Source organism: Phalangium opilio, unplaced genomic scaffold, assembly GCF_054372755.1.
Source record: "Phalangium opilio isolate 3A_F unplaced genomic scaffold, DU_Popi_V2 ptg000003l_1, whole genome shotgun sequence".
Lineage (NCBI taxonomy): Eukaryota > Metazoa > Arthropoda > Arachnida > Opiliones > Phalangiidae > Phalangium > Phalangium opilio.
This window is the reverse complement of record NW_028324145.1, coordinates 10,585,911-10,609,543: the sequence shown is the minus strand read 5'-3', so window position 1 is coordinate 10,609,543 and position 23,633 is coordinate 10,585,911. Positions and strand designations below refer to the sequence as shown.

At 35.3% G+C, this 23,633-nt stretch overlaps 2 protein-coding genes and 1 long non-coding RNA gene across 7 annotated transcripts; 2 read left to right on the top strand and 1 right to left on the bottom strand.

The window, feature by feature from the left end:
- Nucleotides 1–131: 131 nt before the first annotated feature.
- On the top strand, nt 132–2,101 carry LOC149717769 (uncharacterized). 2 transcript variants are annotated; one of them, XR_016367821.1, is made up of 4 exons: nt 132–288; nt 416–510; nt 591–643; nt 809–2,101. It is a non-coding gene; the product is annotated as an uncharacterized LOC149717769 (long non-coding RNA). The 2 variants fall into 2 exon arrangements; XR_016367820.1 differs by having other exon boundaries at nt 711–2,101.
- LOC149717768 (potassium channel subfamily K member 6-like) lies at nt 999–20,216 on the bottom strand. Of its 2 annotated transcripts, none has more exons than XM_089840680.1 (5): nt 19,430–20,216; nt 3,468–3,608; nt 3,169–3,380; nt 2,899–3,085; nt 999–2,444 (listed from the first exon to the last, which is right to left on the bottom strand). In XM_089840680.1, the coding sequence occupies exons 1-5, from the start codon at nt 19,602–19,604 to the stop codon at nt 2,185–2,187; spliced, it is 975 nt and encodes a 324-aa protein (XP_089696806.1). In that variant the 5' UTR covers nt 19,605–20,216; the 3' UTR covers nt 999–2,184. The 2 variants fall into 2 exon arrangements, with proteins under 2 accessions (XP_089696806.1, XP_089696805.1); XM_089840679.1 differs by lacking the exon at nt 19,430–20,216 and adding an exon at nt 7,006–7,585.
- Nucleotides 2,439–23,608, top strand: LOC149717767 (AP-5 complex subunit mu-1-like). 3 transcript variants are annotated; one of them, XM_089840673.1, is made up of 9 exons: nt 2,439–2,732; nt 13,404–13,454; nt 21,331–21,467; nt 21,550–21,778; nt 21,848–22,415; nt 22,494–22,704; nt 22,782–22,867; nt 22,962–23,080; nt 23,180–23,608. In XM_089840673.1, exons 3-9 carry the CDS (start codon nt 21,397–21,399, stop codon nt 23,378–23,380), a joined length of 1,485 nt encoding a protein of 494 aa, XP_089696799.1. In that variant the 5' UTR covers nt 2,439–2,732; nt 13,404–13,454; nt 21,331–21,396; the 3' UTR covers nt 23,381–23,608. The 3 variants fall into 3 exon arrangements, with proteins under 3 accessions (XP_089696799.1, XP_089696800.1, XP_089696801.1); XM_089840674.1 differs by lacking the exon at nt 13,404–13,454; XM_089840675.1 differs by lacking the exons at nt 2,439–2,732; nt 13,404–13,454 and adding an exon at nt 20,413–20,796.
- The last annotated feature ends 25 nt before the right edge of the window (nt 23,609–23,633 follow it).

Sequence of the window (23,633 nt, the reverse complement as noted above, 5' to 3'; positions counted from 1 at the left end):
AAAACAGACAACTATTACTTTTCTATTAACCCACTTTAGTGATTCTGTGATTAAGAATTATTTGAAGACAGACAACTATTACTATTCTATAAGCCCATTAATATTTCTCATCTAAGTTGTCTGATCCGAGCGCTAGATGGCGATACAACACGGAGCTTTTGTGAACAGTTGACAGTTGCATACGTGACGTGCATCGTGCCGCTTTGATTGTTATTTGGCTTCGCTAATTATTAATATAGTTTTTTTACAGTTAAATAATTCATCTTAATAATGTCAGTCGTAAAACAGGTAAGGCTAAAGCTAGATTTAAAGATATAGCATCATTATTCAATGTTGAAAGGCTAGTAGTTGTTAAGCCTTGCCAAATATGTCCATGTGTATTCATGGCCTGGCGCTAAATTTGAATTTTATACAGATCGAGGTGAAGGAAACCCTAATTAAAACCAGTTTACAAAAGATTGACGAACTTGAAATTAAATTAAGAAAAAGTAAACTATCAGATGATGAACGGTATGTTATGTTATGTTATGTCTCAGCTTTTCTTCAGTTGTCTACAGGTAAGTAACATTTGATTAATTAATCTAATCTAGAGACATTGCCAAAGGTGAACTATTGAAAATGAGGAAAGATTTATCAAGTTTAGGTAAGTCTTAACTTTATTTATCATTAGAAAATTGTTCTACGATATCATAGAACAATTTTTATTCTAGAAAAGGACCTTAAAGGCCTTAGAAATGAAAACTTTCAAAATATGATAATTACTGTTAGTGCCTTGGTATTTTGTTTACTTGTTTATTACTTATTAAAGATGCTATGGACTAAATAAACCTTACCTACATTTAAATTATCCAACTCGTAATTAAAATTCTAAGTTAAATCTTCCAAATTTGAAATAAAATCAACTCTGAGGCAGTAATAGGATCACATAAAAAATTTAATGCATTCTTACAATGACATATTAACACTGGGACTTCTGTTTTAAATCCAAGAAAAAAAAATAGGATCAAAAATCAATTTTATACAATATATTTTTGTATAGAAATACACTTTATAATATACTTTTTTTTATTTGCATATTAATGCTCGGATAATTGAATTTTTAATGAATCAGTGTCACAACCCCTTTAAATTTAAATCATTTAAAAAGGCTTAATCGTAAATTTTAAATAGAGAGGGGGGGGGGAAAGTGACATTTTTAAAAACATTTTAATATACACAGCAAAGGTAAATATCAAACTTTTACAGGTTACGTAGAAACATTACAGTGAGATAGATTAGATAGTTATGAGAAAATTTAAAATTTGTATTTTTGAAAAAAAAAAAAAAAAAAAAGATTCCAAATTTAATTTGTTCACAAATATAATTTATTTTATTTTCGTCGTGATATTTTTGTTTCAAAATTTGACAATTTCATCTTGCCATTTTTAGGGTAATTAATTTGTTTTGACTAATTTTTGAAAATGATTGTGCCAGTGTATATATTTGTTTTTTGATAATAATTATAGTTAATTTAATTAAATTTTTTTTTTAAAAAGCTTATTTAGTATCACATTGCGCCAAAAAGAAAATTATATATGGCTGAGCTCATAGAAAACTAATTTTTTATTTTCGTATTTCATTAACTTTTGGTTTTCTTTTCAAATTTCAACACTGAAATATATATTTTATTTTTTTTATCTTCGATATGTCATTTCACGATTTTTTTTACCTCTAACCTTTGACTTTCTGCCCTTACAATATTTTTCCCTGCTCATTTAAACTTAATTAAGGGTTTTGTTTTCTTACTTAACCCTTTTTTTAAATTTGTTAAAAACATCATTAATTTTCGTTTTAAGGTTGAACTTATAAAAAGCTCTTTTTAATAAAATTTTGTTTTTGTAGGAAATTTAAATTTGGCTTTTATAATTAATAAGTTTTGACTGGATATTTAAATTTTTTTATCCACCTAACTGATTAGTTAAGAAATAAATTAAGTTAATTAACTCTTATTTACATATGTTTAAAAAATTCTATAATAATTTTTGTCTTCTGTAACCATGGAAACTGAAATTCAACTGTTTCCATAATTTTTTACTTTTCTTAATATAAATTTTTATAGGAATGACTGAAAAATTCAAAAATTGAAGAAAAATAACTCATTTTTTTCATTAATTTTGACTTAAGTTATTAAGTTTTGATTCTTATTTAGGGGTTATCTTCTGGTGACGAAGTAGAAGGTTGTTTGGGAACAGATCTTATATGTCGAACTGTAGTTGTTGGTTCGTCAATTTGTTGCATGTATTTTTGACCCATAGGACCGCTAGATGGATGCAAACGCATCTTTTCAGGGTCAGCTGTCATCTCGTCGCTTTTCATCAAGAAAAATAGGCCAAAATTTAACTGGGGAATATCGTAGAGAATCGAGAGGAAGAGCATCATGAAAGTCAACCCAACAAGCAAATAACCTGCAAAGAAATTTTGTCAGCGTCAAAAAATTGCGCGCGAAAGTTTTTCTTATGTTCAGCCCTCGTTTGAGCCCGCGTGATCGAGTGCGCTATGAGTCCCCTAACGGAAGTTCCGGTCAAGTTGCAAAGTCTTTGTTTGAAAGTGTACTAAAAATGTCGGTTAACTGAACGTGTGTGTGTGTTACGCAGTCTTTTAAATTATATTTTGTATTTGTTTGTTTTTTAAACATCCCTAACCAACAAAAACATGTATGGGAACATTCAAGGGATAATTCAACATCATTTGAGGTAAGTTAATCGATAATTTATCTTCCCTAGGGCTAGGGGTATTTTTTTCGTTAAGCCTTGGCTTCTTAGTTTTAGTTCTTTTAAGCCGGTCGAAGGTAGTTTGCCGTGTCATTGCGCGTTTTAATTTGTGTTAGGTTAGTTATATGGTTTATAAGGGGGTATTTACCAGTTGTGCAAGCCTTGTAAAGAGGTCTGTAAGGTTGATTGGGCGTATCTCCTGGCACATAATCGCCAAGACCGATCGTGGTCAAGGAGATGAAACAGTAATATAAGGAATCCAAGTAATTCCATCCTGGTTCCAAATACTGGAATATCGCCGAAGGTATTAAAAAGAACAGAGTAATCACAACAACCTATAGAGAAAATAAAAAGATTTTTAAGGCAGTTGTAAGAAATGTTACCAAACCAGTGAATTTAAATTTAATTGTGAACTTACGGCAACAATAGTTAAATGTAGAACTCTAATATTGAATGGTTGGTAAAGATGCCCCAAACGGGAGTTGAGAAACTGTAGAAAGAGGGTCGTAACAAGCATAAGCCTCTCAACGTAGGCTGTTAACAAGATTAAAGTTAAGGGAATCCCAATCAAGGCGTAAACAATGCAAAATATTTTTCCCCCTTGAGACAACGGTGTCACGTGTCCATAACCTGTCAGTCAATAGAAATTTATTAAGTTACGTCGCAATTCAGATAGTCTAGAGCAGCATTAAGGTATTGATTGCAAAGTTGTCATACCGATAGTAGTAATGACTGTTCCTGAAAAGAACAAAGACTGTCCAAAGCTCCAGTTGGGTTCAGAAGTGACATTGTTCACTGCTATAACTCCTCGGTTGTTGGCCTCAATGACAGCAACTATAAATTCTTCCAAAGCCCCATCTGAAAAGAAATAAAAATGTAGTTCATTAAAATTTAAAGTACTATGGGACAGAAAATGGAACAAAAATTTTGTGTTCATAAAAAGGAGCATAGTTTAGTTTTCAAAGCAGAAAGGTTTCTTGAACAACAAGTATTTATAACTTTTATGTACAAGTACCATTAAAGGTAGAAGTGAGATGCTATCTAATATCGAGGATGTTGCAATCTCTTGCCTTAGGTACCAGTTGTTTGATATGTATAGACAACACTTGCTAATGCTACAGCGATATAATTCCATTGCACCGTTTGAAGCTAACAATTTTATGATTTTAATATCAAACCACGCAAGAAAACGCATATACATTTGATCTTCCAGAATTATTCAGGCGCCTTTATCCCAAAAACCTTGAATATTCTAGATGTAAGGGTGTTCCTATATTTAATTTCATCTAGCTAATCTCCACCTGTCAAAATTCTTTCTCATTTAAATATTCTTCTAATTATCGCGAAAGAAGGACTGTTATAATTCCAACTTTTTTAACAACTAAGGGTAGAGCGATAAAGCCGATAAGGATTGTGTACTTCCTCCATTAAACGAGGGAAGTTATTAAAAGTGGAAATAAGCCCCGGGCTAATTTGAAAAAGGCGTTTTCACTTCCTCTCAATATTTGGATGGTAAATATCAGATAAGGCTGTAGTGTTAGTTAATTGTAATTCAGCCATAGCTTAATTACCTTACATCATCTAAGTAAGAGTTTGTACAAAATATTTTTAATTTGGAATATATACTATATCATAAGTTTATATGTATAACACTACCTATACTTCGTAATGCTACTGAGAGACTTACAGCTCGAGCTAGTTCGAGAACGACAAGCTAGAATTGAAGTCCTACACTCGGTGGTTAATTTTGCAGTCCAGCTAGTTCTATATAGTCTGTATTACTAAGCCTTTCATATGCAGCGCTTCACCAGGCGTCTTCGCTTTACCCTGAATCTATGACCTACGTCACTCACTTCGTGACAAGCTCCAGTTTGTAACCAGTGACAAACTTATGGAACATATCTTATGATTATATATTTATAAATTTAAAATTTAGTAAATTCAAAAAAAACTAAAAGTGGCACACTTATGGGGCAACCCATAATTTGTTAGTAAAATATGGCCTGTTGTGTTATTGTTCCTTGAAAACAAACGTTTAATTTCAGACCTAGAAATCAAAAGAGCAACTTAACTCGGAATAATTTAAGAGTTTAAAAATAAAGTCTCGGGGGCGATTTAAAGCATTTATTTTCCTGGTTTATCTTAGTCGTATTTTATAAAGAAGACTAAGAAAAGGGGAATTTAGTTTAAGGGTGTCCCATTAACCCAGTTTTAAGTAAGCGTCTTCTTGGACAATGAGGAAGAACCCTGCAGGAAAAGTTTTAAAAGGATCGAGTCTGCGAACACTCTTTTACTTTTATTTTCTCTCTCCCTTATTGCCCTAAAGTGTTAAAATCGTGAAAGGGGTGGAACATTAGCCATGGAATGATGTTGTTAAAATGCCTCCATGGAACAAAGCTACCTGTATCCGACCCCTTTGTATTAACAATATCGATCGGCTGATGCAGGTACTTTCGTTATTGTCGAACCAAAGAAAACACATATTCTAGATTTAACGATTAGAAGGGGCTAGGAATGCATATAACCAATTGGAATAATTGTTTAGTCATTTTCTCAAGGTTACGTATCGAGGTGAATTTATTTTTTTTTTGTGTGGGAAGGGCTAAACTAATCATTACGTATGACGAATTTTACCTTATAATCTCTCTGCCTATTGCACCTTAAACTCGCGCCCGTTGCTAGTACCAAATCAACGAAATCACTGTTAGAAAGGCGTCAGAATTATTATGCTCAAGCCCGACCCACAATGGGAGATAGAGGGGCACAAAGATTCCTAGTAACTGTATGTATTCTTGGTCGGGGGGCCTGAGTAAATTAAGGCTCACGCGAAGTCCACGTAGATGCGTTTTTAAAATGAGAATTTTTATTGTGTGCCTTATAGAGTGTGCTATAGTGTTGTGGCTAAAATACCTGTATATTAGAAGGTAGGGGTACGTAAAACTAGTGCTCGCACACCAAACTCTAAATTGCGCTTACTGTAGCTGTCTAATTGTTATTCCAGACCATAAAATTAATGACGTTAATCGCGGTAAAGCGACCTGAATTAAACTTTCCTAATTTCGGTTAATATGAAGATTATATTTATTGAAATTAACCTTATGTGTGGGTATTTGAAAGAATTAAAAAAGAAAATAATCTGATAACAATAATCTAGAAAACGTTTTATTTATTTGTATTGTCAAAAAAAAAAGGAATCAATTTAAAGTTAATTTAGATTTCAATTATTTCGAGATTTCTTTGAGAGATTGAGTCAATATATAGATATTTAAGAGAGCCATTGGAATTAGGGCCGAAAAGTAATTGAACTTAATGGCTATAGTTTAAATTACCCACTTAACTGCAATCGTTACTTCAACGGCCATGCGGTTTTTTTAATTATAAGCGTATAAAAAAAGTGGATTAAAATACTTAGGAACAATGGATTTTTTGGGGCCTCGATTGTTGTTATCATTGACGTAAATCGTGCGTAAATCAATTTCATATCGATGAATATATTATCTATTGCCTTTGTTGCGTTTTTTTTTTGGTATCTCGCAATTAAGAATAAGGGCGCGAATCAGGGTCTATTTTAATTCGTAGATAAATCAGTTCGATTGATTAGATATAATTGAGGCGCTGTTCCTTAATTGATACAAGTATATAAGAAACATCATGAAAACGTTAAGAACTTAATTTCTACTGATTTTAAGAATGAATGTAATATAAGTTTTTAGGTCAAATTTCATTTCCAATACCCGGTTTGCCGGTATAACCAACCAATAATCATTCATACAGTCGTATAACAACAATACAGGTGCAATAATTTTGACATTGAAAGGTTTTTTTTTGGGCCGCACGACATGATCATTTACATTTCCTATAGACCTAGTTACGATTTAACATCCCACGTACATTCCTACAAAGTTACCTCTTATTTTAAAGGGCAATAACACTTTTAAAAATTGAGTATCTAAAAGCGGCGGTGCATTAACGTTACAACTTTTTCAAACTTATAAAGACTAATAGATCTCGATGGGGTAATCACTCTCAGATTCTCTATATACCGATTAAAGACTGCGTGTAATCATTTAAACTTAAACAGGGTTGCCACAGGTCAGGGAAAACCTGGAAAAGTCAAGGAATTTGATTCTGAAAATTTCATGGCAACCCTGTTAGTTAAAGATTACGCGTAATCAATCCTTTTAGTACAGTCAAAGCACACAGACTGACCCCTCGGACAATCTTTTTTTTTAATTAGTATAAAATTAAAAAATACCTGAAAGACACGGATTATCCCGTAGCAACTTGTCCTTTTTGTCTAAAATCTCTTTCGTAAGTTGTCTTTCGATTGGTTCTTCCAAAACCACGAAAACAATGGCACCCAATACCAAATAGCCGATATAAAATAATGTCAAAATCGTTAAGAGCACCGAACTTCTTCGACAAAAGATCCATTTTTTTACGTGAGCCCTTTGTTCCGTCATATTGTTGACCACGATAAGTTAATTAATTTATATAAGTTTAATTAAAAAATAGTTGAAAGGTAAAACTAATTTTTTTTCCTTTCTATCTTCTTGAAAGGTTATCTATAAATTAGAGTCTGGCTTCATAATTTTTAGTCCGTACCGGCGGTGTTTAATTAAAATTGAAAAGCGAGGGGCCTCCAACAGCCCACCTATAACCGTGTTCAGGAAGAAGCCATGCAAAGTAGTAGCTATAGGCTGGCTACCAGCAGCACCAGATTCTGTCAAAAATGTTTTAAGATGAGGGTTCCGTAGGCCGAGCTAGCCACGCGTTTTGAAGTAACGTTACTTCAGCTGCTACCCGCGCCCTGTTAACGCGTTATCCAAACTAACTCGAACTCCAAAGCGAATGTATATGAAAAATTTCAGACTATACCTAACACACACGCTACGGCTGGCTCTCTCTGGAGTAAAGAGGTCTATAGGGGATTTATTTGAAAGGGGGAGAGAAAAAGGTGTATGTATTTTGCTATAATGTCGTTTATTCGATAAAGTAGATTAATGTGAAGCGATGAACGAGAGCGTGTGACAAGTTTGACATAAATTTAGCTACCCATGGAAATAACAAAGACTCTTGAACGAATGTCAGGTAGGGGTCAGGCAATTTAAATTTTAATTTAAATGTAAGGTTGTCGATTATTTTCCTATTTTAGTACTATCACGAATTAATTTATAGAGTCAGAGATAGATTTAATTTTAGAAGTAGGAATGGAGAACAGCGTAGTCTGGGTGAGCATCAAAGTCCCGGCGGACCCCCCTTCCACGGGACGGGGGGGATGGTATGAAAGAAGATGGGGGGTTCATAGCGACAGAGGTAAAAAGCAGGGGAAATGCTTTTTGATATTCATGGAAAACCTGGAAAAGAATTGGGAATTTTTCAAATGAATGATCAGCTTGTTATCGGCAAACGCCTTTGGTTTTAACATAACTATAATATAACCAGTATTGATAACTTCGGAAATATGTACATCTGCAATTCCATTGAATGAAAAAAGGGGGAAACTAAATCGGGTTCATAATTATTGAGGCGAGTGGCGTTTCAATATTTTTGAATTATTCAGAAAGAAAGAAAGAAAAAAAGGTTGGATGTGGAGTAGTGGATGGATTGGTTGAGAGATGCAACGTAGAGAGGGCCGTCTTGAAGGTTTTTCGAGGGGTCGCTTAGTTTACGGTTAAATGAACCAAATTTTGCAATGAAGGCGTGAAGGACTTTTTCTTAATTAGTGTCCAATCCCTTTCTTTCTTCTACCCATCCCGCTATTAACGTTCCCCTTCTGTGAAGTTTCTTAAAACGTGATCTAAGAAGTTGTAGGTAGCTAACCCTATCTATGAAAGATGAAGTAGACGGGTATTTTATAGAGTTTACAGGGGTTTTTTTCTACCCCCTTTTAAGGGTTTGTTCGCACTAGTGACATTATTACCAGCAGTTTGTTATCACTTGAATTCGAAACCAATATCTTCAAATAATTTTTTTTTCTTTTTTCAATTGCGAAAGATTATGGTGCAAACTTGCAGAGCGAGTTAGCTTTATCTAATGAGGACGATGCACGGGTTTTTAAAAACCATAATAAGCGGGCCTCTATATTGATATTGAAGGGGGGAAAATACTAATAATAAAAAATACAAATTGGTCACGTGGACGTGGTTGCCTTAAAAATAATTTCTTTTATCAATATTATATTATAAATTGTTTTTAATATTTTTTTTATATTATAAAAAATTGTTCCATATAATCAATACCAAAAATATTTTATCTTTTTCCTTGTCGCGTTTGAAAATATTTCGTAGTTTCTCTGAAATTGGTTTTCGTTAGATTTTAAAAAAGTAATAAAAACCATTACCACTGTTAAATTTGAAATATCAAAGCAGCTGCTACTCAGAGTTTGAAATGCAATCATATTACATTTCTTATGCAAATTTATTTGATACGCAAAAGCAGATTGCTACGAATAACTGATAAATATTTTGTATCATTCGCTTGTTGGCAAAACTGTTCATTATAACTACTTATTTCAGCTTTTAATTAAAATTTAATTAGGTAACTTTTCGATTAAATTTCCCTAGGTAATGGAATTTTACGCTATGGGGAATTTGCGAAAATTAGATGCTCGGAGAAGAGGGGGAGTCGAGTCGTTACATATTTAATTGCTTGTTAATTAGAAAATTAGGCTTAACATAATCAATTTTTCCAATATCCCTCATGGGTTCCGATATACCGGTGGAAATTCCGCGCCTAAGTCTTATTTTGCCTTCGTTACAACTCCTCCTTGTTATTGGTTTTCCTTTTTTTTTCACCCTTCACCAGGCGTTCCGTTATTCCCTTTATTACCTCGAGCCGAATCACGTTGCCATGGCAACGATTCCCGCATTCTCTCTCTCTCTCTCGCGCGCTCTCGTTCCGCCTTATCTTCTCTCAGAATCTCTCTCTCCGAAATAAAGCAATTTACCCCTGGAGATTTGAAATACACTCTTTTTCCCGCGCTGTGCTTAGAGAGAGCGAGAGAGTTAGCTCCTCCTCGGGAAAAGCGAAGTTTCCCGCATTTTTCTATGGGCCCCTATTTTTTTTATCTTTGGATGGCGGTTCCTGATGGACCCAACCAAGTCTATATCTTTTCTATACTACCATATATTATTATTATTACGGGACAGCAGAGACTGTTTGGGCGCAGGAGACCCTCTTTTTATGTAAACTATAGAAGTAGGTAAAAGTGAAGTTAGGGGACCTCCTCATAGATAGTGTAGAGAGCATAGACATTAGCACATGTATTAAGTTATGATAGAGAGAGAGGCCAGACTCCAGAGGGGTCTAGTTTAATATGGCTACTCCCTTTTCCACCAAAATGGAGGCAAACTTTACTGAGTGGAAGGCTTGTGGGGGAATGAATCTGATTGGGTAAGCGGAGGCATGACGTTTAATGGGGGGGGGGGGTATTTTCATGCCTTTGCCCACTCCCTATTCGTAGTGTGTTAGGCTTAAGATACATTAAGGTTATTTTTAGTTAGGCGTAAATTAGCTTTGATCAGGTTTAGTTAGGCGTAAATTAGCTTTGATCAGGTTTAGTTAGGCGTAAATTAGCTTTGATCAGGTTTAGTTAGGCGTAAATTAGCTTTGATCAGGTTTAGTTAGGCGTAAATTAGCTTTGATCAGGTTTAGTTAGGCGTAAATTAGCTTTGATCAGGTTTAGTTAGGCGTAAATTAGCTTTGATCAGGTTTAGTTAGGCGTAAATTAGCTTTGATCGGGTTTAGTTAGGCGTAAATTAGCTTTGATCGGGTTTAGTTACGCGTAAATTAGCTTTGATCGGGTTTAGTTAGGCGTAAATTAGCTTTGATCGGGTTTAGTTAGGCGTAAATTAGCTTTGATCGGGTTTAGTTAGGCGTAAATTAGCTTTGATCGGGTTTAGTTACGCGTAAATTAGCTTTGATCGGGGTAGACCTCAGGTTGGCTTGATTTTGGGTCAAATTTATCATTACTAAACTTCATGGCAATGACAAGGGCATTTTAAGATGGTAAAAACACGATTTTCATGTGATTATTTCATAAATTCACGACGAAATGATTTATAGATACCAGAAGTACACCGTATAAAGTTTATTCCATCCTCAATGTAACACGGTCAATCCGAAATAACTAGAAAAATAGCGGTTTTTATCGATTTTTTGAGGAGGGGGCGCAGATCACAGAGTGGCGTTACTAAAGGGCGTTGAAACGATAACCTCCCCCTTGAATTACCGGCAATTCGATTGAGAATTGAAGCCCTGCAGAATACTAACTTTGGTAATGCGTTAGTCCTCGAGACTGGTTATAGGCAGCGTGGCAACTTCGCGAGCTGAGGTAGAAAAGGTCTATCGACCATCGTCCATTTACATATTGAGAAATATTCAGAGGATAAAGTGTCTGCCTTTAATAATTCATAGCGCGCAGGCGTTCTAAGAGATTAATGGATAAAAGTTTGTAATTCTGTTGAAGCTGAGCTTAGTTGAGTTGAGTTTCAGTCACGGCTGGGAAGTTGAATCGAAAAGGTCTATCTATATCATCATCATCATCATCATCAAAGGCCCAACATACTTTTATTTTTACCTCTGGATTAATTGTCGAATATTTAATGGCAGGATTAAAAGAAGATTTCGAGAATGTCAATGGGATTTACTCCGTTTTTAATTTGTGCGCATGCGCTTGGTGTCTGTCGATCGATGTACACTTAATTTTCACCCCGACCGCTCGTAAAATCGGGGGGTTATGCAAATTGGGTTTTGTTTTTGCGCGTAAAGTGTAGCCAGTTTATTCCTCTCTCGTTTACTTGATCTTGAATGAATAAATAGGTTATTCCGAGGGGCTCTTCACTTCCTTGTTTAACAACTTGCACTTGGCTAATTAATTAAATCCAAGTGCATGATGTTTGATTACGATGTTTTGCACGGATTAATCATGTTCATATTCAGTTTAGAACGGTTAAGTAGTCTATATATATATTGAATAAATTATGTTTAGATGGTTATTATACAGTAGAGGTGGCATTTAAATTTATGGAATTATCGGCGTCTCTCTGTATGTACAGATGAAACTTTGCGATGATGTAATGGAACCCTAATTTAGTAAGCTCGTGTCAGTTGGGCCTTGATGACGTCAGGAAGGGATTTGATAGAATCTATTGCGGCATAATGACAATACTTAGTGTAATATTTGAATTGGTTAAATGATCGTAATTAATTCTTAAATAATGACTCTCTTATATAATTTAGTAATTTTATTCGGTTTGAAACTCACGCACCATAAACCAGATGTTATCTGCCCCTATATACAGGAGGAGCCAGAAAAGTGAAATGTTACCCTAATTTTGCATTAAGTTGAAATCTAATACATTGGTTTTTTTTCACGACCCAGTGGTTATAAGCCTAGGCTTAGTTAGCTACACTCCGATTGTAAAACATTCTTCTTTTTTTTTGGTCACATGAAAAACGATAATACGATAACATTTTTTTAATTTTTTTTTTTTTTTACTTTTTCGAGCTTATATCCTTTCAAAACTGTATAATACTTTATACCCGCACTTCCCGTATATTATTTCAAATACATATTTTATTAAAATATTTTTTTGTTTTTGAGAGACCGGGTTTTGGGTATCAAGTCGTTTCTCCCACAAAGGTCATTCCCGTTTCGGTTTTTTAGTGTTAGCTATAGGAGAACCTGCTGGATCGAAAATCCATATCGACACCACCACCACCACCACAAGTGTCAGAAATCTATTAAATCGAAGTAAAACGCGGTGTAAACAACACTCGGGACTGTGCTATACGTAGTTTTCAGATTAAGAGGACTGATACCATTTCCACCAGGAGAGGCTACTCATTGGGAAAAGTAGCCTAGACTCCTGGTGTAAATGGTATCAATTCTCCTAGTCTGAAAACTACGTATTGAGAAATTTAAAGATTACTTATAGACCATATCTCTCGGATTATTTGAAAACAGTCAAGAAATTTACATTTTTAATTAGGAAGCAGTGCACGTTAAGGGTCAGGACCTAATACACGTTTCAATTTGGTTGAGAAAATTTTGAAGTTTCAATCAAATCGGGTCAATTTTGATAATGTCGTTAACGATTATTAGGTTTTCTTTTTTAATTTAATTAAAAGTCTTTTTTGAATGTACGAGTGTGTTGTAAAATTCAAAAGGTCAAAGATAATCCTTGTTACAATATCAATATGTCGAAATTAAATTGACATACAATGATTATCTGAACTTTTATATAGTTTAAATGAGATAGATATCTTGGAAAATTTTTAATTTGAGCTTGTTCTTCAATTTTGCAACGATTATACTAAATAAGTTTGAGATACATTATAAATAAGGGAGTTTTAATGTCTGACGTCGAATTATAAGCTTTGAAACGTACTTAACACATAACCCCTTCTTATGTGTATGTGTAGAACGTTGAAAAGAACCCAAGCTGAATATTAAGCTAAATAATCTTGTTGGGTGTCCTCATTTATAATTCTTGTATCGTTCCTATCATTCTTTACTTTCTCTTTTGCCCTCTAAGACATAAGATAAACCATAGAACTATATAATATATAGTCAAAAAAAAAAAAAAATGCTAACCCTAACTTTATTTTCTTTAAATTTTTTTTTTTTTTATTTCATTTCTTTTTTAGATTCTACCCACATATCTCTTCTCCAATTGGATAAAGACGCGGCACACAAAGGTAAATAATGTACCTTTATTTTCATTTATTTTTTTTAAAGGAGTTTCGAAAACTCGAAAAATTCGGTCCCTAAACTCGAGGGGCTACTCACCCTTACTTACCTTAATCGGTGTGTATCTTTGACATTACTGGAGGAATTACGAGTAATCATTAGAAGATATAACAATTATTACACATTGCCAGTAATGTACATAGAATGTGAGAGTGATTAGCCCCTCGACTAAAGTTCTTTGCGTACTATTTAACCGGCGGAAAATTTTTAAAAAGAAAGTTAATTTTGCGGTAACCAGTGAATTAATGCCAACTAAAACAACGAAAAATTGCAATTTCCTTGCGGTAAATAACTAGAAAATTGCTGTGTTTATTATACAGGCGAGGTTTTATACACCAAAAACATTATTAAAATGACACCCCCCTGCCCCCATTTTTCGCACGAAACTTATTTTCCGCGCGTGAAAAGTTAGCCTTTAGAAAACGCTTCTTCCTCTCTCCGTTTTGCGTTATTTTATTATCCTGGGGCATTTGACCATAATGTTATATATGTATAATCTGGATGTCTTTTCCATTAAATTTTTCCGGCGTCTGTGTTTGGGGGAGACACACCATATTTTGGTGTTCATCCCAACCTTGGTGAAAGCCTGGTCCGCATTGACCGTGGCTTTGTTTATATCGTAAACTCCAGTTGAAAGAAATCATAATGAAGGACGACGATTTTCTAAAGTATATACTTCCATTGTTATATTGAAATAGATTATAGTAAAGTTAACAAAAATCTACAGACTTCAACCGCACCCGCGTTCGAGGTATTGTGGGATAGATTGAAATTATCCGAATTCCATAGCGAGGGGCTAATCAATGTACATTTTATCAAATAACGCGGTAAATTACGCACAAATACCGTAATTTACCATGATAATTTATATCATAGCGTACTTTTACCGTAATAAATACCAATTTAACGGTAATTTACCCTATATAGCAGCGTAATCCGTCGGTATTTTATCAAATAACGCGGTAAATTACGCACAAATACCGTAATTTACCATGGTAATTTATATCATAGCGTACTTTTACCGTGATAAATACCAATTTAATGGTATAATTTACGGTAATTTCAGTGCACAATTAATCAATCTAATTTAATTCGTAACTTCCAATTTTTAATTTTTCTTCTGACGTATATTATACAATAATTTATTAAAGGATAGTTTAATTCTAATTGATAATAAAACAAAATCTAAATGAACTGTAGGCGCTTGTCAGCTTGGACATATTATATACCAGCGGTATTATAAAAGGTTAATTAAGGTTTCTACTCGAGGTTTTTCTCATTCATTTCCCCCAAGCATCTTCTAAAGCCTCTATCTCGGGGGGCCTTTGCGGGCGAATTTCATTAATTTTGAGAGATCTCATTCAAAAAGGGAGGCTTTTCGTTTAGAAAAGAGGAATGTTTACTGACCGTTATATTAAAATTCCTTACGCTCAAACCAAAAAGGGTTAAGAACGTTAGTTACGTAAATATTGACTGAAACTCCGCCATTCGCTAAAAGGTCGTTCCTTTCAATTAGCTCATCTTTCACCCATCCTCCGTATCCCAAGTATTAAATATTTAAATTGACCCGTTTTAGGCCTAACTCATTTTCATTATGAATAGACATAAATGTCAAAGATTTGATCACGAATAGACCAACAGGAATGGTTTCCAGAGCTATAGCTTGGGAGATTTAAATGTCTAGACCTATTCTTCCGTGCTTCCTTACTTCCTTCCTGCTTGTCAAAGAATTGACCACGAAGAACAAAAGGAAGTATGGATGAATTCCCGACAAAAGATGGGAAATAAGTTTCCAGGCGATACTGATAAAACTAAAACTCGAGGATATGATTAGCTAAAAGCATGTTAGAACAAAATAAATGAGGTTACGTGTAGCCAAAAAGACCCTCTCATTCTTTCTCAATACGGACAAAGAAATCTTTATCTATACCATAAATCAATGGTACGGTGTACTCGGGCTGCCCTATTGTTGTCCTGAAAATGACTCGTGTATTAGAATTTATGGTTTCGTTGACCGTGTTGAAGAGTCGATTAATATTATTGCAAATTGCTTATTTATGGGAACCTAAATTGTCCCCAGCTCTGACGTCATTTATTAGAGAAAGGAACCATACTAGCTATCACGTTGTAAATTGGTAATTGTATTTGATTACCACACGGTAACTATACTGCAAGTTTTCTCAAACAAGGAGTTAGGTTAAGGGGTAGGCAACCATCAGTGTTGGGACATACAAAGGGGTGACATATTGCCGTCTCTGCGCACTCTCATGATACAAAAAGATTACAGCACAGGCGCCAATAAGAGAGGTGTAAGGCAAAGGTATCGCCTCTTAGTTACATCGAAATGGTCTATTCCCCCCTTATGACTAAAAGAGCTCATTGACCGCGATGCGATTAAGAAATTCTTGGAGTGTAAACAAGATTATAATTAGTCTTTTTAGGGTTGAGAATGACTTACGTAATTGGAACTAAACATTATTTAGTGGAATGTTTGCTCTTGCCTAACGTACTGTCTGTCTGGCACCGAAATAGTCAACAATCGACTTTCTATCTATTCATCCGTGATGTCATAGTAGCTAGGCTACTACTACGGTTTGTTTTAAATTTAGACTCAATGTAAACACGCTTTTAAAGGCATCTAATGACCCAATTAAGCCTTTAATCAAGACGGTATATACGGTTTAATTCGACCTCATTTCAACCCCTTCTTTCTCTTTTCCGCTTTGCTACTCTTTTGTATCAAATTTCGTGGCTTTCCTCGGGAAGTTTTCGGTGCACGAAGGGTTATTTTGAAAAGTTTTTAGATCACTTTTTCTACTCGCGTGTTTGTAACCAACAAAAACTAAAAGTATTTTGGTGTTTAAACCCTTTTTTTCTCTGCCGCTGAGAGACGGTTTTAGTACGGAGTTAGGATAACGTTTCTTTCCATCCCAAGTATGCCATTAAAACAAGGATAATCCTTTGTAAGAAATATATTTGTATTCGGAGCAAAGTCCGGATGGAATAAAGCGAAGCTGAAAGATGATGGTATTGTGTTATAAGGGAGTTTACTCCAAAACGAAAGGCAAGAATGTTGTTATTGAATGTTACTGATTTTGTTAGGATCTCTAGGTTCTACTTTAGTACAAACTCAAGTTGAGATAAATGAATTAAGAGGGTAGTGTAGTAATAAGTTCATGAGATATGTTCCATAAGTATGACACTTACTATACTTCGTAATGCTAGAGACTAACAGCTCGAGCTAGTTCGAGAACGACTACACTCGGTTTTGCAGTCCATCTTCCTATTTAGTATGTTTGACAGCGCCTCACCAGGCGTCGCTTTGCCTCGAATCTATGACCTACTTCATTCACTTCATGACAGCTCCAGTTTGTAACCAGTGACAAACTTATGGCCAACATATCTTATGAACTTATGGTGTAGTAATAAGAAGGGAGACCCAACTGGTGTACTCAGGATGGGCATTTACTCTTGTGTATGTGTACTGTTGCGTTTTTTCTTTACGACCGACTTCTACGGTCGTTCATAATCTTGCAAGCGGCGTTTGCTTGCGCGCGCTCTCTCCTCCTTCACTCTTATAAGAAAGTACTTTAATCGAAAGTTATCAAACAGTCCTTTAGTTCGTTTGTTTGTTCAGCAATATTTTCGAGAGCTGACGATTAATCTATTTTAGTTTTATCACATTTATAAGTTGTCGGTGGCGTCCCTCTCGATTCCAACCTTTACATTTTAGGGAACTTTCCGTTGGGTGGGCAGTTGCCCACGATGACCAATTATTTTATCGGGGAATTGTTTTTTTCTCTCTCTCTTTTTCTCTCTAGGGTCCTGTATCGTATATCCCTGGTAAAATATAGAAGAAAATCCCATAGCTTATCGCTCGGAGAGAGAGAGAGAAAGAAAAAAAAACCCCGAAAAAACCAGACCTTTTAGATTGAAAAACAAAAGTATAGTTTTTCCGCTTTGAGTGTGGCTAGCAGCTAGGCTTATCAAACGCCTACGCGTACTTGTGGCTATAATAGGCGGATTGAGGATAGCCGTTACAACGCGTACGTGAAGCTACAAAGGATAGACGTTACTTGGTTTATTAAAAATATTACTTGGGGAAATCCCATTAAAAGAGAGAGAGATAGAGGTTATCGCGAGAAGTGACTCATTATGAGTGACGCAACCAAGAGATTGGTAATCCCCTTTATACATACAAGAAGTGATATATAGTTTACTAGGGAGAAGTTATAAATTCGCCACATTTATAATCTAGCTTTATCTCCAGTCCAAACGTAGGTCCGGAGTTAATCCCTACCTCTCATATTACAACCAGCATTTAATTGGTTCTTGAAAACTCACGTCAGCGTGACGCGAATGACGAAAATTACAGTCATATTTTTCGACTGAGGAGAGGCGAAATAGCCCGGCCCCCTTTTCCGCCCCGCCCCCTTTGGTTTTGAAAGGGGGACTGGGACTATTTCGCCCGAATACTTAGGCATCTTATACCTTCTTCCTAGTAAACTAGATATCGCTTCTTTATACATATTTATTTCGTGTAGGACTTGTAATCTTTCTCTTCTTTTTTAAAATCAAATCTGTCTGGATCTTTATTAGACTCTAGGCCTATTTTTAGGAAATTGCTCAAAATGTCTCTTTGAACCTCGGATTTCCTTCAAACTAAGGGAATTTTCTGGAAAATTTTATTTATCACGCTCCCAAAGGAGATAAAATAAACTCTTTTAGTTTAGGGCTATTTTATTCGGTCACGAAAAGCTTTGATGGCTTTAAGAGATTAAATTTAATAGCGAATAATCTAACGGATGGCCGCGGAAATACCTTGCCACCCGGTGCAGTGCAAGGTATATTTACGGAACTACTTTTTTTCTTGCACGTTCCTTGATTTTTATTACGTGTGCAAACTCAGGAAAATACTAGTTATAGTTATAGCATAAGTTATGTTGGCCATAAGTTTGTCACTGGTTACAAACTGGAGCTTGTCATGAAGTGAGGGAGGTAGGTCATAGATTCGAGGTAAAACGACGCCTGGTGAGGCGCTGCATGTCAAAGGCTTAGAACAGACTAAATAGGAAGATGGGAAGTCTGCAAAATTAACCACCGAATGTAGTACTTCAATTCTCGCTTGTCGTTCTCGAACTAGCTCGAGCTGTAAGTCTCTAGCATTAGGAAGCGTCATACTTATGGAACATATCTTATAAACTTATGGTTATAGCTTTAGTATAGTGGGAAGATTGGAGAAGCCGAACCCCTTTTATTGAATTACAGGCTACGAGGAAATTATTGCCAGCAATTTCCACTTGAATTAAATTAGAAATAATTGAGTTAGTATTTACTAAGGGAAATTAAAATCCATGATGGCAATTTCAAAATTGACGATTTTAATGCAATGTGACTTATTGGATAGACCATTCGATTAATTACTTTGCAGAGAAACCAACACACAGGCTGTAGGGAAGTTATTAAGTAAGGTTATTTCCCTGGCGCTAGGAGGCAACGCCATGCCCGAGCTAACTCGCACTGCCTCTAGTGATGCTTTTTGTCGCCAAGGTTATAACCCAAGGAGGCGACCCCACCCCTGTGGGCGCATCCTTCTCTACTGGAATTAATTTAATGGTTTGTTTAGGCGCTACATATTATCATACAACGTTTTATTTTTATTAGAACCATTGACCTTATATTTATAAAGAGGGCCACAAAGATATGTTACAAATAGACCTAACTATTTTCGAATGACGCATGTCTTGAAAATAATGGTCAAGCCCATGTTTCATTCATTCAATCATTATCATTTTGTAAGCGTATTCTCGGTAATGTTTGGGGTTAGAGGAGGTTGAATAAGTACACTCTTAGATAGAGGGTAAAACGGAAAGGAAACCGGAAAGTGATATTATTGTAGATATGGAGTTATGTTTTGGCTTACCGGAAACGCACTCGTGGTTCTTGAGAAAAGTGTTTCTTTGACGCCTCAAGTCTTGTATCATTTTAACTTCGAGCGGGGCTTCGATGGCGGAAAAGATCGAAGCCCCGATGACCAGAAATAAAATGTAAAATATGGATAGGACGATCAGCCGGATGGTGCTCTTCCCCGCTTTCATATTCGACAATCTGTCTATTTCCTCCAGTTTGGAATCTTGGAATTACCCCTTTTTTTCGTTGTAAACTTCTCTAACCGTCGTTAACTTTAAACTCTTAAAGTTTAATCGATTAACTTTGGAAATCCGAGTCTTTAAATGGCGTTATTAACCGACCATAAGTTAGTTTAGTTTCCAAGTGACGGGCCTTTTCGTTGTTAGCAGTGGGCGTGAGTTTTAAGCGCCATTCTTAATGCTTCTTGACGCGAGGATGAAGACCGGACAGCATTCTTTTTGTATTTCTTCTAAAAACGCCAGCTAAGAAAGCTCCTCACGACGAAAGAATGGATTTTAAGATCAGCCCGGCCGTCTCTCTTTTGGGACGTTTTCTTTTATGCAGTCTTCCTACGCTCTTTGGAGTATAGTGAAATGTTCTGAGTAAGCGTCGAGCGTAGGCGCTTGCGACTCTTGTCCTTCGGCTTCTTTTCTTCCGTTTTCTCTTGGTGGCTTGGTCTAGAGTTGTGAACAACGGAAACGAATAGGTTAAGGCTAGAGTCGCTTTATAGGCGGCTATTTCTCATTGCCTCGGTAACGGAGAGGCCTTCTTCTTGTCCGCCATCTTCCGTTACCAAGGAGAAACTTGCTTTAACACGATCAATTTTTAACAGAAGTGGATTAATGCTAGAAGCCCCTACATTAACACGGACTTATTGTAACCTTCGGTCGTCAAGGTCAGTTTTTGCTTACCTAACCTAACGTACCTAAACCCAAGGTAATGTTACAGCACGAAAGGCAAAGCTATAAATTGCGCGAGGCGATCAATTTTGAACTTTGCGCGTTTTGAAATATGTTTTGTCATTGATTTAACCTTTGAACTTTAATTATTTTGCAAATAGACGGCAGCTCGTGATACTGGAAGTCAATATTTAAGTTTTAAAATCAATATTTTTAAGTGGCTTTACGCGCCCGATTTGTATGTCTGGTTTTTTTCCTCTCATTGCTAGAGTGACCTTTAATAAATTTAACTAATCAGCAATCAAGAAATGAAACTTGATTAATTAGGATCATTTTCAAAATAACATTTTAATCGGTTCGGTAGTTTCCATGGAAACGTGTTTTGAACCAAGTCAGATTTGAGAGGATGCAAATAAATAGAAAATTTTTACCAATATGGGAAAAATTCTATAAGAAATCGATAACAGAATCTTTATTTGATGTACTATAATTTTCAAGATGATTTTTATTTACTTTAATTGGCCTTATTCCTGATCAACGCCACCGAGGCGTAGCGGCGACTTTTGGAACTATAATAATACGGTAGCCAATTACAGGTGGCGGTGGAGTCGATGGACTCTGATGGAGATCTGTTATTTTCTATGTTTTGTTGATCTTTCTGAATCATGTGAATAGCCAAGGCTTAACAAGCGATATGGTTTCAAAAGTATTAAAAGTTGATTTTACCTTTCTTATTCTGTCTAATATTATGAAATAAGACTTTCGGAGTAAGTTTTCATTCGATTTTGGTCTGTTTGGAGATTATTAGGTTAATAATAATTAGTTAAAACATGTTTTTTCAAGTTGAAGCGGTATTAATCAAAACATAGAAAATAACCGATCTCCATCAGAGTCCATCGACTCCAGCGCCACCTCTGATTGGCTACCGTATTATTATAGTTCCAAAAGTCGCCGCTACGCCTCGGTGGCGTTGATCAGGAATAAGGCCAATTAAAGTTATCTACTCTTTGATTAGAAATTTGCAGAGAAGTCCGACAACAAGGGGTAGATATAGAGAGAGACCCCTCCCCTTTTAAACAAGATGGCGGCGCTCAGGAAGATTTGGATTCACGGGAATATTAATGATAATAATTCGAAAGTTTTATATTCCAGGTAAATATAATTTAAATAAAAAATTAGCGTTTATTAAATTAGGGAATTTGAAGGCTTTACTACTATTTATTCGTAATTTTAGGAGTTTTCAGTCTCAAGAAAGACGCGTGAAGAGAAATCAAGGTGTGAATTATATTCCCATTCCAGACGATGAAGAATTTAGTCAGGTAATTTTAAAGGCATTAGGAATTCGCAAGAAATATCCTGATTTCCTCGCATGGAGAGATCGTGTTGATAAAAAATCCCAATTGCCTGTTCTGGACATTGAGACTAAACAGGGAAATTTGTGGCCTATAGTTGTCATTGAACACGTAAGTTGACTAAATAATTGTTTAATTTGGATTAAGAAATTATAATTAAAATTAGTATAATTACTGTAGAATGGTTGTCTTCTCTGCTGCTTAACTTCTAACGATGGTTTGTTTAAAAATATAAACGAGGAACACCCTGACCTTTTCCATAACCCGTCAGTTACAATGGGAATCATGGTTTTGGAAGCTTTTTCCGCTATTATCGGAAATTATTTAGTATCAGCTAAACTTAAAGAGATTGAAACATTTATAAACATCACTATGCCATTTGGAAAACCATCTGATTTAGACCCCATCAATGTTTTCTCCCTTTTAACTCTGACATCTGATCAAGTTTACCGAGATTCCCAACCAAAATTGCTCTCGGCAACCAATTCTTCCGGTAAAGGTAAATCCGCTTTGGGATTTGCCATTCAGGAATTAGTACGGGGCGTCATTTGGGATGAAACTAGGATGGGAGCTATGGCTCAGATTTACGCTTCCGTTTTGGTAAAAGCTGAATTGGAGTCTACATTGACGGATGTCAGTGTAGCGATAAGTTATGATGCAAAAGAAAAACCCGTTTTGGTTGAAGGGTTGTTGTATCATCCTTGCGTTCATAGTTCTAGTCTTTCAACTGTTGAACAAACTTTATCTGGTGGGTTTAAAAGAAGGAGTTGGTGCTGCCGCTGACGGGTCTTCAATACTCTTTAATTCAAATTTAATCCTTTTAAAGATATTTCTCCCAAAAAAATTAAGTTTACTCCTCAATTAAAAAAATTTACGCTCTGCAACTATGAAGCCAACTTAAAGAATCTACCAATTATTGGGGAATATCGTATGAAAGGACAGGATATAGTTGAACTAGAGCTTAAATTAACGTTAGCTGATAGTCTATCGAAAAGGAAATTCAGTTACTTTGAAGCCAGATTTCCAATTTTTAATAGGTAAAGAATGGTTACTAGCGAACATTTAAAAGCACGAAGGATAATTAATTAAATTAATATCATTAATGATATTTTAGAGGAAAGATACGAAAAGTTGATTGTAAACCATCTTGGGGTTTAGTTCATTTAACTGATGATAAACAAACATTAGTATGGAATATTGGTAATTACTAATTAGTAATTAATAATGTTCGAGAAATGTTGTTTAATTAATTTAAAAGAATAGTTAAGTTAAAATCCTTCAATTACGTTTTAAGGACAAAATTTCCAAAGTAAAGGATCACAATTGTCTCTTAAAGCCACAATCAACTTCGGAGCCACAATTCCAGGTTTTTCAAATCATCCGTTTTGTCATGGAAATAACTCTTACGCGCAGGTAATAACTTAGATCTAAGTTAGTTTTAATTGATTACTTACCTATTAGACACTCTTGTATAATACAAATGGTTGGGGACTATTTTTTTTGAAATGGTAGTTGGAATTTTTGATTCCAAATTACACGTTAAGTGGATGTTACATTGACTTAAAAACCATCCAAGTTTCGCCACCTTATAAAACTAAACTAGAAACGGGGCGGGAATTACGAGCTGCTGATTATAAAATATGGAATTCAAATGGTGATATTCCCTTTTACGCGCCTGATCTAAGATCAGAAAGTGAAAGTGGTGATAATTGAATTGAACTGTCTCCTGAACTGTTCAACTAAGTGAGGGTTTCTTCCGTGAAAACCCCTCTTATATTTTGTATAAGCCTACGACATAAATAATTAACTTAATTCAAAGTAGCGGTATTTGATTAAAAAATCTGTGATATTAAATTTACACATGTACTTGGAACATTTGTTTCTATGGGAACGTAATAATAATTGTGTCAAGATGAATTATAATACATTGAAATATATTTATATTGTTCTTAAATTGGACTACAAA